Source organism: Trichomycterus rosablanca, chromosome 23 (assembly GCF_030014385.1).
Source record: "Trichomycterus rosablanca isolate fTriRos1 chromosome 23, fTriRos1.hap1, whole genome shotgun sequence".
NCBI classification, from domain to species: Eukaryota; Metazoa; Chordata; class Actinopteri; order Siluriformes; family Trichomycteridae; genus Trichomycterus; species Trichomycterus rosablanca.
In genome coordinates, this window is record NC_086010.1 from 15,520,779 (window position 1) to 15,540,352 (window position 19,574).

Here is a 19,574-nt window from a genome sequence, read left to right on the forward strand (position 1 = left end):
AGTCAACAAAAGCCACCCATCATTCAGCATCTCATCCAGTGGTAAAGTACTTTTTTTAATGTCACTCAAAATTAATACATAATTATAATAATAATCACATACATTTTACTCATCCATACTTATATTGAACAAACCAACTCACTTTAAATGTTGCAACATTTATATTTCATCAAGATATAGTATTGTGTGTGTTGTGATCAAAAAATTGAATCATTTTTTTTTTATAAAAATGCCACCTTTATTGAATAAAAAAATAAATTTTTTTTAATAATGCATGATTCTTAAAGTTCCAGGAACAAAACACATCATTTTAACATAATGCATCATCATCAATGTATTTATATTACAATATATCAAATTCTATTTAAAAATGCTAATTACAGATATTCATCAAAAACACAACCAATTGAAATTCAGTCACTTATACATTCAGGTTTTGGAGTCATCAATACTGACCTCTGAAAGTTTGTATTTTTGGCACTCAGAGACCCTGATTTGCCCTGAAAGTGGGCAAATTTGCGTGTGGAATGGAAGTGTTTGTAGTTAGGAGGCACAATTTGGGGTGCGCCCAGGTGGTGCAGCGGGATATTCTGCTAGCACACCAGCTCTGAGATTCTGAACTCCTCGGTTCGAAACTCGTCGTTGCCACCGATCAGCTGGGCACCATCTAGCGGGCATAATTGGCAGTACCTGCAGCAGACATGTCTCTGCTAGGGTGGGATGACCGGACTATGTGGGTGGGATGACCGGACTATGTGGGTGGGATCTTCAAAGCGCTGTGTAAGGACCCTGATTGGCGGATAGAGAGGCGCCTGTGCAGATTGCGTGGGTGAAAAAGGGTTCCGCTAAGGGCTGCATGTGGGTCGGAGGAGGAGTGAGGAGCGATATACCCTCCTCGACTGCAATCGGGGATCCTCCAGCAGCGGAGGACAAATTGACTATGATAAACTGGGAGAAAATGCTTAAAGAAAATGGGGAAAAAATTGTGGCCTATTTAACCAGTAGGGTTGTAACAATTTATGCAGTTTGAAACACATCCAGTAACTACAACTATGGTGCAAAATGCGCATCAGATTAGTATTCATATTATATTATTGCATATTATTCCTTCACTAAAGCAGCTATAAATAAATAAATAACACTAGATTAAAGCCTCGGGAACATTTTAATGTAAAGTAAAGGTACAGCGGTAAGGGAAAGTGCGTATGTGCCAGGACTGATTTCTGTGTAGTTGAATGGGGACCGTACCATCCAGCCTCAACGGACCAGACACATAGATTACTCTATGGGTAGGTCTGCTATGAAAACACGTTGTCCTCTATTGGTGAGTCTGCAATGTAAAAAAAAAGAGCAAACAAAAACATTGTAAACATGATGTTGGTCTAATGTACGGTAAAAATATGAGAGATCAGTGACATACTCATAAGAGACACGGACGGTCCGATGCTACCGCTGCTCATTGAAGAGTTCCCGGATGCGCTCTGGGTCCGGGAGGAATTGGAAGGGTTTGCTGTTATAATAGAAGTGGGTTTTGATTGGTGTCGTGTGTGATGGCTCCAATCTGCATGAACAAAACAAAAACGGTTCAAGAGCATTGTAGTCTTCAGCAACTCTCACTCGGTAGATGTGGTAGTCGAGTATGTACAATCATCAGCCATGACATTCAAACCACCTCCTTGTTTCTACACTCACTGTCCATGTTATTAGCCCCACTTACCATATAGAAGCACTTTCTAGTTCTACAATTACTGACTGTAGTCCATCTGTTTTTCTGCATGCTTTGTTAGCCCTCTTTCATGCTGTTCTTCAATGGTCAGGACCCCCAGAGGACCACCACAGAGTAGGTATAATGTGTGTGGTGGATCATTCTCAGCACTGCACTGACATGGTGTGTTAGTGTGTGTTGTGCTGGTATGAGTGGATCAGACACAGCAGCCCTGCTGGAGTTTCTAAACACCTCACTGTCACTGCTGGACTGAGAATAGTCCACCAACCAAAAACATCCAGCCCACAGTGCCCCATGGGCAGTATCCTGTGACCACTGATGAAGGTCTAGAAGATGACCAAGTCAAACAGCAGCAATAGATGAGCGATCGTCTCTGACTTTACATCTTTACACAAGGTGGACCAACTAGGTAGGAGTGGACAGTGACCAGCACAACACACACTAACACACCACCACCGGTGGTCCTGTGGGGCTCCTGACCATTAGAGTGAAAGCAGGTTAAAAAGTATGTAGAGAAACAGGTGGACTACAGTCAGTAATTGTAGAACTACAAAGTACTTCTATATGGCAAGTGGAGCTGATAAAATGGACAGTGAGTGTAGAAACAAGGAGGTGGTTTTAATGTTATGGCTGGATGTCCACTCTGGATGTTCTAGACTTCTAGGCTGGGGAAACACACAACCAGTTCCTTCTTTCCCAGTCAATTTTGAAAGGATGCTTAAGTCATACCTGAATTTTCTGCTAGTCTTAACTTGCCGCAGCAGAGGTAGATGCGCCATTGAATACGAACGCTCTCTTTCATTGCACAATGGAACACGAAGATGAAAAAACCTTTGAGGAACAGAACGAAAAACCAGAGTTGTTTTCACACTGGTCCACATGTAGAAGTACAGTATGTACTCTGTAAGTCCTGGCTTAGTCGATCAAGAAATACATGAAACTTATCTCACCCTGGAGCGAGTTGAAGATGGTAAAGAGGTACATGAACGGCAGGTGGACAGGGCCCCACGCGAAAAACGCAAAGCCCCAGGTAAGGCCGAGCAGGATGGCAAGACCGGCGGCGCTGCGTAAGTCTTGGATGATGCTACGGTAATGGTTATTATGGGGGTTTTGCCGTTTGATGCGCCGGAGCTGTACCATAACCACAATGAAGACTATCATGCTGGCTGCAAACATGAAGCAGAAGTAGGCAACCACTGCCACGTAGAAGACTATAGCATTATTTATCCAGCAGCTAAAAAGCAAAAAAGAAGGAAGGGTTTCATACTTTCAATCCATTGGTCTGCCTGTACAATAATATGGATTTAACTTACAAGTCATCTGAGCTCGTATTGGTGAACTTTCCATAAGTACCCAGGCCATAGAAGTCTTTGTTAATCGAAATCACAATGATGACAACAATTAACGGTACACCTAGTACACAAACGCATCAAAAAAACACACATCAGACAAAACCCTAAACATCTACTATCGGTATCTATCCCTGGCTCTCCATAGGAACTCACCCCATCCCACCAAAGACAGCTTGAGCATGTATCGGGACAACCTGCGGAAGACCTTGACGATGCTCAGGTACAGGTTCAGGGCTTCCAGAGCCATCCACGTGAAAGAGGTAAGCAGGAAGTAGTGTAGAAAAAAGGCTGTGGAGATGCAAAGGCCCACAGCGTTAGGATAGAGGGCCAGCCAGGAGTCCACCAGGAAGACCAGGTTAAGCAGCAGGAGGGCAAAACACAGATGGATCAGGATCTTGGATGGGATGTCCTTGCGTAGTTTCCTAAGGAAATGAGGAATAGATGATTTTAGATTTTAATTCAGTGTTGTTTGATCTCATGCAGTAAACCTTCATTGAACCTCAGGGCATTGTCAACCTGCCTAGATCCTCCAACGTTTTTCAAAATTCCCACAACAACATGGCAGCCCAGATGGGACCCCATAATCGAGATGACGGAAGGGGTTCTGGGAGATACAGGCATCTGAACCTTGAGGGACTTCACTTCATCTTCAAGTGCCTCACGTTTACTGGTTAATTTGCTCTGAGGCGTCCTGGCAATCCTACAGCAATTCGGTTAGTAATCAGTTAGTCAAGATGTCTTGCAGATAAAAACACGACTCAGGCAACTAAGTTCGAAAAACTAACAACCAATTCTGTGGATGCAGAGCGGCGTGTCAAGACACGGACAATAAATCCAACACTGGATGTTCTAGGTTTACGAGGACCTACGACTGGTGTCAGGACTGTGAATAAGGTTTTATGGCCTTGGCACAGGGTTTGTTAATGAGACCCGTCTAGACAATTTCAAGCCACTTTGGGCTCATATTAAATTTAATGACCATACTGTCATGTGTTCGTCTCAACCCCTAGTCTTAACGTAGTCTTAACCAGTTTTCCCACTTGCTAGCATATTGCACAACATGTAGCAGGCACTGTCAGGGTTAAGACACAAGGCAGAGGCTCTAAATAAGAGTTACGCTGCCATGAGCTAAACAATGAGCGCACTGACCCACCCAGGGGCCACAAATTGTCATATTCAATACCAGGATTTATCATTTTATACCTATTTTTGGAAAAAGATTGTAGTTTGACTGTATAACTTACTCAAATGCCAAGTAGGTGAGGAGGGTGAAGGCAATGAAGATGGAAGAAATTCCACAGCCAATGTAAGTGATGAAGGTGAGGATGAGTTCATGCACAGGGTCAGTTATTCCCTCTCTGCTGATGTCCTTTACAAAAAATAAATAAATACATGTATAAATATTAAAGATCAGGTCTAGGAACATGAATACACCCCATGTCCTTTTGCAATCCATAACAGCTAGTGATGCATGACTGTTTCTAAAGGCAGCCTGCTGACTAATTACTAATAATAGCTAAGTACTTACATTCTGCAGGTATATAAACAAGCAGGATTTTAATTCTGGGGTCTTTATTTGCATAGTAGATTTTTAGGTTAACATATACACTGACAAGGCATAACATTATGACCACTGACAGGTGAAGAGAATAACACTGAGTTTGACAAGGGCCAAATTGTGAGAACTAGACGTCTGGGTCAGAGCTTAAGAACTGCAGCTCTTGTGGGGTGTTCCCGGTCTGCAGTGGTCAGTATCTATCAAAAGTGGTCCAAGGAAGGAACAGCTACGAGCTACTGTATTCAATTTATTCTCCAGGCCACCCAAGGTCCTGGATGGAGAGAGTTTTTCCTTGCCACTGTCGCCCTCGGCTTGCTCAACGGGTTTTTGGTCTGTCGGTCCTGGATTCTACAGTATAAAGTTGCTTTGAGACAATGTCTGTTGTAGAAAGTGCTATACAAATAAATTTGACCTGACTTGAATTGAAAAGGCAAGCTAGGGAACATATTTGAGTCCTTACCCTGCTTGATACATACAGATGTCGTTGGTCCAGTTGTCTCTGGCATTTATTCTTATTGATAGTTTCAAGAAAATATGAATACGAGGCATTTTAGCTGAGACATTACACAGCCTTTTTTTTTTAATATTTAGAAAATAAACCAACACGGATGTTTCCCTTTAACCAAAGCTTGGTGTAGTCACAGGTTTTTGTAAGCCCATGTGTCTTCTGAACAGTTGATGAGCCAATGATTACTCCTAATTATTAGAATATGACCCATGGAATTAAGGCACTTTCCAAAAGCTTTTAACATTAGAAACTCTTGGTGCTCACCATTAGCACGGCAAAGCTGGTCAGATGGTTGCAACTGCACTCGATCACATCTTTGGTGCTGTTCAGTAGAGAACAGCCGCTACTGTTCCACCCTCCTGCTCCTCCTGAAATCCAAGAAAAAAATTACAGTACTGCTAATTATAATTAATTAATGATAAACTGACATTTTTTGATGTATACAGTCCTCTTTCAGTTTACCAAAACATATATTGAAGCTTTGATGAACTACATTATTATGGAATTACACTATTTATTTTGGACTAATGACCCAAGCAATGAGATCTCACCATTTCGGTTAAAATCCCAGAAAACACAGGTCAGATTTTGCTGTGGAGAAACAAACACGAATCAGAATCTGAGGCCTGCAGCAATGATTTACACCGATCAGCCATAACATTAAAACCACCTCCTTGTTTCTACACTCACTGTCCATTTTATCAGCTTCACTTACCATATAGAAGCTTTTAACATTAGCTTTTAACATTTTAGCTTTTAACAGTGATAGCTCAGTGGTTAAGGTACTGGACTAGTAAACAGAAGATTGCCGGTTCAAGCCCCGCCACCACCAAGTTGCCACTGTTGAGTCCCTGAGCAAGACCATTAACTCCCAATTGCTCATTGTGTAAGTCGCTTTGGATAAAAGCGTCTGCTAAATGCTGAAAATGTAAATATAGAAGCACTTTGTAGTTCTACAATTACTCACTGTAGTCCATCTGTTTCTCTGCATGCTTCGTTAGTCCCCTTTTATGCTGTTCTTCAATGGTCAGGACCCCCACAGGACCAATACAGAGCAGGTATTATTTAGGTGGTGGGTCATTCTCAGCACTGCAGTGACACTGACATGGTGGTGGTGTGTTAGTATATGTTGTGCTGGTATGAGTGGATCAGACACAGCAGCGCTCCTGGAGTTTTTAAATACCGTGTCCAATCACTGTCCACTCTAGTTGGTCCACCTTGTAGATGTGAAGTCAGAGACAGTCGCTCATCTACTACTGCTCTTTGAGTTGGTCATCTTCTAGACCTTCATCAGTGGTCACAGGACGCTGCTCACGGGGCGCTGCTGACTGGATATTTTTGGTTGGTGGACTATTCTCAGTCTAGCAGTGACAGTGAGGTGTTTAAAACTCCAGTGTCGCTGTGTCTGATCCACTCATACCAGCACAACACACACTTCAGTGCTGAGAATGACCCACCACCCAAATAATACCTGCTCTGTAGTGGTCCTGACCATTGAAGAACAGCTTGAAATGGGGCTAATAAAGCATGCAGAGAAACAGATGGACTACAGTCAGTAATTGTAGAACTACAAAGTGCTTCTATATGGTAAGTGGAGCTGATGAAACAAACAGTGAGTTTAGAAACAAGGAGGTGGTTTTAATGTTATGGCTGATCAGAGTATATATTGTGTATGGGTAACAGATGTACAGTGTATCACAAAAGTGAGTACACCCCTCACATTTCTGCAAATATTTCATTATATCTTTTCATGGGACAACACTATAGACATGAAACTTGGATATAACTTAGAGTAGTCAGTGTACAGCTTATATAGCAGTGTAGATTTACTGTCTTCTGAAAATAACTCAACACACAGCCATTAATGTCTAAATAGCTGGCAACATAAGTGAGTACACCCCACAGTGAACATGTCCAAATTGTGCCCAAATGTGTCGTTGTCCCTCCCTGGTGTCATGTGTCAAGGTCCCAGGTGTAAATGGGGAGCAGGGCTGTTAAATTTGGTGTTTTGGGTACAATTCTCTCATACTGGCCACTGGATATTCAACATGGCACCTCATGGCAAAGAACTCTCTGAGGATGTGAGAAATAGAATTGTTGCTCTCCACAAAGATGGCCTGGGCTATAAGAAGATTGCTAACACCCTGAAACTGAGCTACAGCATGGTGGCCAAGGTCATACAGCGGTTTTCCAGGACAGGTTCCACTCGGAACAGGCTTCGCCAGGGTCGACCAAAGAAGTTGAGTCCACGTGTTCGGCGTCATATCCAGAGGTTGGCTTTAAAAAATAGACACATGAGTGCTGCCAGCATTGCTGCAGAGGTTGAAGACGTGGGAGGTCAGCCTGTCAGTGCTCAGACCATACGCCGCACACTGCATCAACTCAGTCTGCATGGTCGTCATCCCAGAAGGAAGCTGACGCACAAGAAAGCCCGCAAACAGTTTGCTGAAGACAAGCAGTCCAAGAACATGGATTACTGGAATGCCCTGTGGTCTGACGAGACCAAGAGAAACTTGTTTGGCTCAGATGGTGTCCATCATGTGTGGCGGCGCCCTGGTGAGAAGTACCAAGACAACTGTATCTTGCCTACAGTCAAGCATGGTGGTGGTAGCATCATGGTCTTGGGCTGCATGAGTGTTGCTGGCACTGGGGAGCTGCAGTTCATTGAGGGAAACATGAATTTCAACATGTACTGTGACATTCTGAAACAGAGCATGATCCCCTCCCTTCGAAAACTGGGCCTCATGGCAGTTTTCCAACAGGATAACGACCCCAAACACAACCTCCAAGATGACAACTGCCTTGCTGAGGAAGCTGAAGGTAAAGGTGATGGACTAAACCCAATTGAGCACCTGTGGCGCATCCTCAAGTGGAAGGTGGAGGAGTTCAAGGTGTCTAACATCCACCAGCTCCGTGATGTCATCATGGAGGAGTGGAAGAGGATTCCAGTAGCAACCTGTGCAGCTCTGGTGAATTCCATGCCCAGGAGGGTTAAGGCAGTGCTGGATAATAATGGTGGTCACACAAAATATTGACACTTTGGGCACAATTTGGACATGTTCACTGTGGGGTGTACTCACTTATGTTGCCAGCCATTTAGACATGAATGGCTGTGTGTTGAGTTATTTTCAGAAGACAGTAAATCTACACTGCTATACAAGTTGTACACTGACTACTCTAAGTTATATCCAAGTTTCATGTCTATAGTGTTGTCCCATGAAAAGATATAATGAAATATTTACAGAAATGTGAGGGGTGTACTCACTTTTGTGATACACTGTATGTATGTATATGGGTAAGTGGATACATACCGTTGTACCGTTTAAATTCTTAAAGGTAATATATACAGCCTCCTTCAGACCAGTGATAGACAGGTTGGCCACACTTGCTCCAACAACGTGACTGTTCAGTGTCTGGTTTGTATTGTTTTTCTTCTGTAGTGATAGATACAAGTACAGTAATAGGTATAGTAATATAGGCAGAAAGGTAGAAAACAGCCTTTTAGTAGCTCCAACTGGCCTGACTGCATGTCTTTGGACTTGTGGGAGGACTGTATGGCCAAGGAATCGAACCCAGGTCCTTGTTGCATTAGGCGACAGCGCTACCCAATGTACTGCCAACCTCCCCATAACGTATATAATTTAAATTATAATTTTAAATCTGGAATAAAGTTGGATTTCAGAACACCCATTGAGTTTGAGCTCCATTATGACAGACATCCCAAGTGTCCTGGAAGTTCCGGGAGTCTCCTGCATATACATAGTGGCTCCCTGATGCCCGCAAGTCAGATAAAATCTCCCGGAATCTAGAACGGGCGGCCAAGAGCAACATAAATGCGCATGCAGGCGACACAGACTTTATTCCTGATCGCGTATTAAATTCGTTATCTGATATACAATCTAGAACATAAATCTATGATCGAATATACAATCTAGTGCACTATGTAGGGAACACAAATCGTCATCTAGTTCTACTTTCTAGTGCACTATTTAGTGAACATAAATGCATTATCTAATACACTATCTAGTGCCCTGTGTGGTGAACATAAATCTGTGATCTGATATACAATCTGGTGCACTGTGTAGGGAACATGAACCAATTGTCTACGTAGGGAACATAAATTCATATCTAAAATACTGTCTTGTGCACTATGTAGGGAACATAAATCCATTATCTGATATACGATTTAGTGCTCTATGTAGGGAACCTAAATGCGTTATCTAATACACTATCTAGTGCACTATGTAGGGAACATAAATCTATGATCGAATATACAATCTAGTGCACTATGTAGGGAACATAATTAATTATGTAATACACTATCTAGTGCACTAGGTAAGGAACACAAATTGTCATCTAGTTATACTTTCTAGTGCACTATGTAGTGAACATAAATGCATTATATAATACCACTATCTAGTGCACTATGTAGTGAACATAAATCCGTGATCTGATATACAATCTAGTGCACTGTGTAGGGAACATAAACCAATTGTCTAATTCACTATCTAGTGCACTACGTAGGGAACATAAATTCATATCTAAAATACTGTCTATTGCACTATGTAGGGAACATAAATCCGTTAACTAATACGCTACCTAAAGCATTATGTAAAAAATATAAGTCTATTATTTAGTACACAATCTAGTGCACTAAGTAAGGAATATAAATTATTTTCTAATATACAATCTAGTGCACTATGTATGTAACATAAATCTATTATCTTGCACACTATCTAGTGCATGTGAATTCATGTAGAGATGACATATGGTTTCACCTGGAACAGAGTGTTCTTATTGAAATATGTTATCTGAATTCTGGACGCCCAGTTCCGCTCCTCTGCAGAGAGACCACTAGTCAGAGAGGCAGGTAGAGTGATGGTTGCCAGGGAAGTGTTCACGGACCTCTCACTGATGTCTTTCATCTGAACCATGAAAAACAAACAGTTAGTACAAATCCGGATCTTTCCACTGTGTCTGAAATGGGTTGTGATCTAAACTGTTCTGTATGCTCAGTTATTATTCTGGATATTTACTTCTGTGTTAATGCGTAAACTTAATACGCATTTCTTTATACAACTTGTACAATGTTGCTTCAATGATCACGCACCCTCCACCATATTTCAAAGGTTGTATACATTTTTTGTAAGTGTACATCTTGACAGGTTTTAATATCATAATACATTTGCCTACGTAATCTTAGCTATAGTTTACTAGCTACTCTGTTGTTAGCCTGCTTAGCCTGCTTAGCACACCTGTCAACAGAAACCTCATAGTTAGCTAACCTTCTAGCAAACCCACAGGATAATTAAAATAAAACAGCTACCGCTACAGAGTCAACATTGGTAAAAAGTTAAACGCTATTAGTGCTAATAATTTATTAATGTGAACACCACAATAGGGCATTTTACTTTGGCCAATTATCTTTGTGTGCATAAGTGGTTGTGTGTTTGCGACTCGGCTCTGATGAACCTGTGCCTCATAGGAGTTCATTCGCTTCAGGTGTAAGTTATTCTATATGTTCCTGTTCCTCCCTCTCAAACTTGCCAGCTCCTTCGTTGGCAAACCTGCTTTCCTTTGAAGCTATGGTACTGTGCCAGACGGTTCGTCTGGTCTTCGACTGCCAGCTTTTTAGAGTTTTCTGGGAATTAACACAACCAGTTCTCAGTTCTGCACTATCCTGGTTCTATCCACTTTTTCAACTGTGGGCTGCAAATGCTTTTGTGACATTGTTTCTGTTATTTCGTCCACCTTATTCATTTGCGACTGTTCTCTTTGTTCTACCTGTCTTGCATTTGGGTTCTATGTCATTCTTATGACATATTAATTTAGACTCTTAACACTTTACCTCTATGAATGATGGAGTTTTGACCATGAACGTCGATCCAGCAAAGTTCTTCCCATCTATTTTTGTCACCAGCAGAGCAACAGATCCAGCTGAAATCATCTCTTGTTTATCTTTTACAAATAATTTCAATCCCAAATCATCCACAGCCTTGATCAGACTAAGCAAGACAAAAAAAAAAGAGAAATTACAAATCTAGAAATCTTTAAAATCCAAATATGTCTCAATAATTTTTAATTGGTTAACTATATTTGTTGCCTACCGGTTAGAAGAAGAGGACACAGCTTCTGAAGAACTATTCAACAGCTTATCTATGGTGGTGACAACTCTCTGACCCGTTTCCACACTGATGCTTGGCCTGGACAGAGCGTCCTCTATTTGGCTGACCAACTGTTCCACCTGAGATGAGTTCAGGGTTGCATCAATCAGAGTCTGGTTCCAATCACTTAGTTCTGACACAGAGCTCCTAGATGTTGTTGGCTCTGCAACAAAAAGCCAACAATGTAAAATTTACAGTCCAAAAATACAGAAACCACTGACCATGAGACACCAGAGTGGTAAGGGAAAAGCACAACATTAATACCACCTCCTTGTTTCTACACTCACTGTCCATTTTATCAGCTCCACTGACCACATAAAAGCACTTTGTAGTTGTACAATTACTGACTGTAGTCCATCTGTTTCTCTACATACCTTTTTAACCTGTTTTCACCCTGTTCTCCAATGGTCAGGACCCCCACAGGACCACTACAGATCAGATCAGGTATTATTTGGGTGGTGGATCATTCTCAGCACTGCACTGACATGGTGGTGGTGTGTTAGTGTGTGTTGTGCTGGTATGAGTTTTTAAATACCGTGTCCTCTCACTGTCCACTCTATTAGACACTCCTACCTAGTTGGTCGACCTTGTAGATGTAAAGTCAATGTATAGATGATCGCTCATCTATTGCTGCTCTTTGAGTAGGTCATCAACAACACACACTAACACACCACCACCATGTCAGTGTTACTGCAGTGATAAAAATGATCCACCACCTAAATAATACCGGCTCTGTAGTGGTCCTGTGGGGGGTCCTGACCATTGAAGAACAGCATGAAAAGGGGTAACAAAGCATGTAGAGAAACAGATGAACTACAGTCAGTAATTGTAGAACTACAAAGTGCTTTTATGTGGTAAGTGGAGCTGATAAAACTGACAGTAAGTGTAGAAACAAGGAGGTGGTTTTAATGTTATGTTAACAGAACAGTTAAGACGTAACAGGAACTTACCTGCTGTGGTTGGTTTTTGGGTGGTTCTCTGAATTGTTGGTTGAGGGTTTGATGCCCTTGTGGTGGTTGGTGTTCCTGTCCCAAGGCCAGTTGTAGTGTCTTTAACCGGAGGTTTTGCTCTGGTGGTCTGAGTAGCACTTTCTGTTTTGTTTTTGGTATTACTGAAGTTGAATGTGCTAGCTGTGCTAACGTGTGGTGTGTTATTTAGACTAGTTGTAGTTTTTGTGATGAACTGTGTTGTTTTGACTGGATTAGCCTTGGTAGTTTGGTCTGAATTATTAAAACTGGAGTTTGCCCACACTGTTGTAAATAAACTAGCTGTGGTGGTTCGGTCTGTATTGACAATATTTGAAGTTGTTGGTTGTGTGAATGGTGTTGTGCTCACTGGCGTCATGGTGAGTGAACTAGTTTGCCCTGAATAATCAGTGGGGTAATTTGTAAGTGGCGTAGCTGATGTGTGTGTTGTGCTAAATGTATCAGTTGGGGTTTGCTTTGAATCTGTCGTGCTAATCAGTGTTGTTATGACTGTGTTAGCCTGTGTTGATGTGGTGGGTGGCTCTAAACCTTTTGTGGTGACATGCTTTAATATTGTGGTAGAAATTGTGCTAATCGGTGCATCTTTGCCTGGACTAGTCATGGATGTTTGACTGAAATTTTCAGTGGTGACAGTTGCCAGTGTTCTGTAGGATGTTGTGCTGACATGTGTTGTGGTAAGCTGGCTAGTTGTGGTGCTTGGCTCTGAACTGCCTGTGGCGATATGTGTGGAAGACATTGGGCTAAAACCTGTTGTTATCGTGGAAGGTGATGTGATAATCATTGATGTGGTGACTGGACCACCAGCTGTGTTCTGCACTGAACTGCCTCTGTTAGAATCTGTATTAGAAAGGGTGCTAATCTGTGTTGGGGTAATCTGTGTTGCGATAGGCAGAACTACTCTAGTGTTTTGGCTTGTACTTTCTGTGGTAGAACCTGTTGTTATTGTGGAAGGTTTTGTGCTATTCTGTGTTGTGCTAATCTGTGTTGGGCTAATCTGTGTTGTGCTAGGCGAAACTGCTGCAATGTTTTGGCTTGTACTTCCTGTGGTAAAACCTGTTGTTAGTGTGTGAGGTGTTGTGCTAGTCTGTAATGTGGTAAATGGACCGCCGAATGTAGTAGGTTTAGTGGCACTCGTAAAAGTTGTGGTAGTAGAAAGTTCGGTGGTACTCCTAGAAGTTGTGCTAGTAGTAGGTCCGGTGGTACTCCTAGAAGTTGTGCTAGTAGTAGGTTCGGTGGAACTCATAGAAATTGTGCTAGTAGTAGGTCCGGTGGTACTCATAGAAGTTGTGGAGGTAGTAGGTCTGGTGGTACTCATAAAAGTTGTGGAAGTAGTAGGTTTGATGGTACTCATAGCAGTTGTGGAAGTAGAAGGTCCGGTGGTACTCATAAAAGTTGTGCTAGTAGTCGGTCCGGTGGTACTCATAGAAGTTGTGGAAGTAGTAGGTCTGGTGGTACTCATAAAAGTTGTGGAAGTAGTAGGTCCGGTAATACTCACAGAAGTTGTGGAAGTAGTAGGTCCGGTGGTACTCATAGAAGTTGTGCTAGTAGTAGGTCTGGTGGTACTCATAGAAGTTGTGCTAGTAGTAGGTCCGATGGTACTCATAGAAGTTGTAGAAGTAGAAGGTCCAATGGTACTCATAAAAGTTGTGCTAGTAGTAGGTCCGATGGTACCCATAGAAGTTGTGGAAGTAGTAGGTCTGGTGGTACTCATAGAAGTTGTGAAAGTAGTAGGTCCGGTAATACTCATAGAAGTTGTAGAAGTAGAAGGTCCGGTGGTACTCATAAAAGTTGTGCTAGTAGTAGGTCCGGTGGTACCCATAGAAGTTGTGGAAGTAGTAGGTCTGGTGGTACTCATAGAAGTTGTGAAAGTAGTAGGTCCGGTAATACTCATAGAAGTTGTGGAAGTAGTAGGTCCGGTGGTACTCATAGAAGTTGTGCTAGTAGTAGGTCCGGTGGTACTCATAGAAGTTGTGCCAGTAGCAGGTCCGATGGTACTCACAGAAGTTGTGCTAGTAGTAGGTTCGGTGGTACTCAAAGAAGTTGTAGAAGTAGTAGGTCCAGTGGTACTCATAGAAGTTGTGGAAGTAGTTGGTCCGGTGGTACTCATAGAAGTTGTGGAAGTAGTAGGTCTGGTGGTACTCATAGAAGTTGTGAAAGTAGTAGGTCCGGTAATACTCATAGAAGTTGTGGAAGTAGTAGGTCCGGTGGTACTCATAGAAGTTGTGCTAGTAGTAGGTCCGGTGGTACTCATAGAAGTTGTGCCAGTAGCAGGTCCGATGGTACTCACAGAAGTTGTGCTAGTAGTAGGTTCGGTGGTACTCAAAGAAGTTGTAGAAGTAGTAGGTCCAGTGGTACTCATAGAAGTTGTGGAAGTAGTTGGTCCGGTGGTACTCATAGAAGTTGTGGAAGTAGTAGGTCCGGTAGTACTCATAGAAGTTGTGGAAGTATTAAATCCATTGGTAATTATAGACGTTGTGCTAGTAGTAGGTCCGGTGATACTCATAGAAGTTGTGCTAGTAGTAGGTCCGGTGGTACTTGTTGTAGAAATTGTGGAGGTAGTTTCGGTGGTACTCATAGAAGTTGTGCTAGTAAAAGGTCCGGTGGTACTCATAGAGGTTGTGCTAGTAGTAGGTCCAGTGGTACTCATAGAAGTTGTGGAAGCAGTAGGTTCAGTGGTACTTTTAAAAGTTATGGAAGTAGTAGGTTTGGTGGTACTCAAAGAAGTTGTGGAAGTAGTAGCTCCGGTGGTACTCATAGAAGTTGTGCTAGTAGTAGGTCCGATAGTACTCATAGAAGTTGTGCTAGTAGTAGGTCCGGTAGTACTCATAGAAGTTGTGCTAGCAGTAGGTTTGATGGTACTCATAGAAGTCGTGCTAGTAGTAGATTCTGTGGTACTCATAGAAGTTGTGGAAGTAGTAGGTCCGGTGGTACTCATAGAAGTTATGGAAGTAATAGGTTCAGTGGTACTCATAGAAGTTGTGGAAGTAATAGGTTCGGTGGTACTCATAGAAGTTGTGCTAGTAGTAGGTCCGGTGGTACTCATAGAAGTTGTGGAAGTAGTAGGTTCAGTGGTACTCATAGAAGTTGTGGAAGTAGTAGGTCCGGTGGTACTCATAGAATTTGTGCTAGTAGTAGGTCCGGTAGTACTCATAGAAGTTGTGCTAGTAGTAGGTTTAATGGTACTCATAGAAGTTGTGCTAGTAGTAGATTCTGTGGTACTCATAGAAGTTGTGGAAGTAGTAGGTCCGGTGGTACTCATAAAAGTTGTGGAAGTAATAGGTTCAGTGGTACTCACAGAAGTTGTGGAAGTAATAGGTTCGGTGGTACTCATAGAAGTTGTGCTAGTAGTAGGTCCGGTGGTACTCATAGAAGTTGTGGAAGTAGTAGGTTCAGTGGTACTCATAGAAGTTGTGGAAGTAGTAGGTCCGGTGGTACTCATAGAAGTTGTGGAAGTAGTAGGTTTAATGGTACTCATAGAAGTTGTGCTAGTAGTAGATTCTGTGGTACTCATAGAAGTTGTGGAAGTAGTAGGTCCAGTGGTACTCATAGAAGTTGTGGAAGTAATAGGTTCAGTGGTACTCATAGAAGTTGTGCTAGTAGTAGGTCCGGTGGTACTCATAGAAGTTGTGGAAGTAGTAGGTTCAGTGGTACTCATAGAAGTTGTGGAAGTAGTAGGTTCAGTGGTACTCATAGAAGTTGTGGAAGTAGTAGGTCCGGTGGTACTCATAGAAGTTGTGGAAGTAGTAGGTTCAGTGGTACTCATAGAAGTTGTGCTAGTAGTAGGTTTAATGGTACTCATAGAAGTTGTGCTAGTAGTAGATTCTGTGGTACTCATAGAAGTTGTTGAAGTAGTAAGTCCGGTGGTACTCGTAGAAGTTGTGAAAGTAGTAGGTTCGGTGGTACTCATAGAAGTTGTGGAAGTAGTAGGTCCGGTGGTACTCATAGAAGTTGTGCTAGTAGTAGGTCCAGTGGTACTCATAGAAGTTGTGGAAGTAGTAGGTCCGGTGGTACTCATAGAAGTTGTGGAAGTAATAGGTTCGGTGGTACTCATAGAAGTTGTGCTAGTAGTAGGTCCGGTGGTACTCATAGAAGTTGTGGAAGTAGTAGGTCCGGTGGTACTCATAGAAGTTGTGCTAGTAGTAGGTCCGGTAGTACTCATAGAAGTTGTGCTAGTAGTAGGTTTAATGGTACTCATAGAAGTTGTGCTAGTAGTAGATTCTGTGGTACTCATAGAAGTTGTGGAAGTAGTAGGTCCGGTGGTACTCATAGAAGTTGTGGAAGTAATAGGTTCAGTGGTACTCATAGAAGTTGTGGAAGTAATAGGTTCGGTGGTACTCATAGAAGTTGTGCTAGTAGTAGGTCCAGTGGTACTCATAGAAGTTGTGGAAGTAGTAGGTTCAGTGGTACTCATAGAAGTTGTGGAAGTAGTAGGTCCGGTGGTACTCATAGAAGTTGTGGAAGTAGTAGGTTCAGTGGTACTCATAGAAGTTGTGCTAGTAGTAGGTTTAATGGTACTCATAGAAGTTGTGCTAGTAGTAGATTCTGTGGTACTCATAGAAGTTGTTGAAGTAGTAAGTCCGGTGGTACTCGTAGAAGTTGTGAAAGTAGTAGGTTCGGTGGTACTCATAGAAGTTGTGGAAGTAGTAGGTCCGGTGGTACTCATAGAAGTTGTGCTAGTAGTAGGTCCAGTGGTACTCATAGAAGTTGTGGAAGTACTGGGTCCAGTGGTACTAATAGAAGTCGTCGAAGTAGTAGGTCTGTTGGTACTTTTAGAAGTTGTGCTAGTAGTAGGTCCGGTGCCAGTGGTACTCATAGAAGTTGCTCTAGTAGTAAGTCCAGTGGTACTCATAGAATTTGTGCTAGTAGTGGGTTCGGTGATACTTATAGAAGTTGTGGAAGTAGTAGGTTTGGTGGTACTCGTAGTAGGTCTGGTGGTACTCATAGAAGTTGTGGAAGAAGTAGGTCCGGTGGTACTCACAGAAGTTGTGGAAGTAGTTGTTTCGGTGGTACTCATAGAAGTTGTGCTAGTTGTAGGTCCGATGGTACTCATGGAAGTTATGCTAGTAGTAGGTCCAGTGGTACTCATAGAAGTTGTGGAAGTAGTAAGTCCAGCGGTACTCTTAGAAGTTGAGCTAGTAGTAGGTTCGGTGGTACTCATAGAAGTTGTGGAAGTAGTAGGTCCTGTAGTACTCATAGAAGTTGTGCTAGTAGTAGGTCCGGTGCCGGTGGTACTTATAGAAGTTGCTCTAGTAGTAAGTCCAGTGGTACTCATAGAATTTGTGCTAGTAGTGGGTCCGGTGGTACTCACAGAAGTTGTGGAAGTAGTAGTTTCGGTGGTACTCATAGAAGTTGATGAAGTAGTAGCTTCGGTGGTACTCATAGAAGTTGTGGAAGTAGTAGGTCTGGTGGTACTCATAGAAGTTTTGCTAGTCGTAGATCCGGTAGTACTCATAGAATTTGCACTAGTAGTAGGTCTGGTGGTACTCATAGAAGTTGTGGAAGTAGTAGGTCCGGTGGTACTCATAGAAGTTGTGGAAGTAGTAGGTCCGGTGGTACTCATTGAGGTTGTGGAAGTAGTAGGTCCGGTGGTACTTAAAGAGGTTGTGGAAGTAGTAGGTCCAGAGCTGGTGGTTCTCAAAGAATTTGTGCTAGTAGTAGGTCCGGTGGTACTTATTGTAGAAGTTGTGGAAGTAGTAGGTCCGGTGGTACTCATAGAAGTTGTGAAAGTAGTAGGTTCGGTGGTACTCATAGAGGTTGTGAAAGTAGTAGGTCTGGTGGTACTTATAGAAGTTGTGGAAGAAGTAGGTCCGGTGGTACTCATAGAAGTTGTGGAAGTAGTAGTTTTAGTGGTTCTCATAGAAGTTGATGAAGTAGTATCTTCGGTGGTACTCATAGAAGTTGTGCTAGTAGTAGGTCCGGTGGTACTCATAGAAGTTGTGGAAGTAGTAGGTCCGGTGGTACTCATAGAAGTTTTGCTAGTCGTAGATTCGGTAGTTCTCATAGAATTTGCACTAGTAGTAGGTCTGGTGGTACTCATAGAAGTTGTGGAAGTAGTAGGTCCGGCGGTACTCATAGAAATTGTGGAAGTAGTAGGTCTGGTGGTACTCATAGAGGTTGTGGAAGTAGTAGGTTCAGTGGTACTTAAAGAGGTTGTGGAAGTAGAAGGTCCAGAGCCTTTGGTACTCAAAGAATTTGTGCTAGTAGTAGGTCCGGTGGTACTTATTGTAGAAGTTTTGGAAGTAGTAGGTCCGGTGGTACTCATAGAAATTGTGAAGGTAGTAGGTTCGGTGGTACTCATAGAAGTTGTGGAAGTAGTAGGTCTGGTGGTACTCATAGAAGTTGTGGAAGAAGTAGGTCTGGTGGTACTCATAAAAGTTGTGGAAGTAGTAGGTCTGGTGGTACTCTTAGAAGTTGAGCTAGTAGTAGGTCCGGTGGTACTCATAGAGGTTGTGAAAGTAGTAGGTCCGGTGGTACTCATAGAAGTTGTGGAAGTAGTAGGTCCGGTGGTACCCATAGAAGTTGTGAAAGTAGTAGGTCCGTTGGTACTTTTAGAAGTTGTGCTAGGATTAGGTCCGGTGCCGGTGGTACTTATAGAAGGTTCTCTAGTAGTAAGTCCAGTGGTACTCATAGAATTTGTGCTAGTAGTAGGTTCGGTGGTACTCATAGAAATTGTGCTAGTAGTAAGTCCGGTGGTACTCCTAGAAGTTGTGGAAGTAGTAGTTTCGGTGGTACTCATAGAAGTTGTGCTAGTAGTAGGTCCGGTAGTACTCATAGAAGTTGTGCTAGTAGTAGGTTTGGTGGTACTTGTTGTAGAAGTTGTGAAAGTAGTAGGTCCGGTGGTACTCATAGAAGTTGTGGAAGTAGTAGTTTCGGTGGTTCTCATAGAAGTTGATGAAGTAGTAGCTTCGGTGGTACTCATAGAAGTTGTGCTAGTAGTAGGTCCGGTGGTACTCATAGAAGTTGTGGAAGTAGTAGGTCTGGTGGTACTCATAGAAGTTTTGCTAGTCGTAGAACCGGTAGTATTCATAGAAGTTGCACTAGTAGTAGGTCTAGTGGTACTCATAGAAGTTGTGGAAGTAGTAGGTCCGCTGGTACTCATAGAAGTTGTGGAAGTAGTAGGTCCGGTGGTACTCATAGAGGTTGTGGAAGTAGTAGGTCCGGTGGTACTCATAGAGGTTGTGGAAGTAGTAGGTCCGGTGGTACTTAAAGAGGTTGTGGAAGGAGTAGGTCCAGAGACGGTGGTACTCAAAGAATTTGTGCTAGTAGTAGGTCCGGTGGTA

General features: G+C 42.5%; 1 protein-coding gene across 1 annotated transcript; it reads right to left on the reverse strand.

Annotated features, from left to right (window-relative positions):
• Window positions 1-1,298: 1,298 nt before the first annotated feature.
• adgrg2a (adhesion G protein-coupled receptor G2a) lies at window positions 1,299-17,674 on the reverse strand. Its single transcript, XM_062985220.1, has 14 exons — window positions 17,540-17,674; window positions 14,326-14,519; window positions 11,252-11,434; window positions 10,993-11,149; window positions 9,923-10,069; window positions 8,456-8,578; window positions 5,696-5,735; window positions 5,409-5,512; window positions 4,323-4,447; window positions 3,232-3,500; window positions 3,040-3,139; window positions 2,677-2,960; window positions 2,456-2,557; window positions 1,299-1,330 (listed from the first exon to the last, which is right to left on the reverse strand). Exons 1-14 carry the CDS (start codon window positions 17,672-17,674, stop codon window positions 1,299-1,301), a joined length of 1,995 nt encoding a protein of 664 aa, XP_062841290.1.
• Window positions 17,675-19,574: the final 1,900 nt, after the last annotated feature.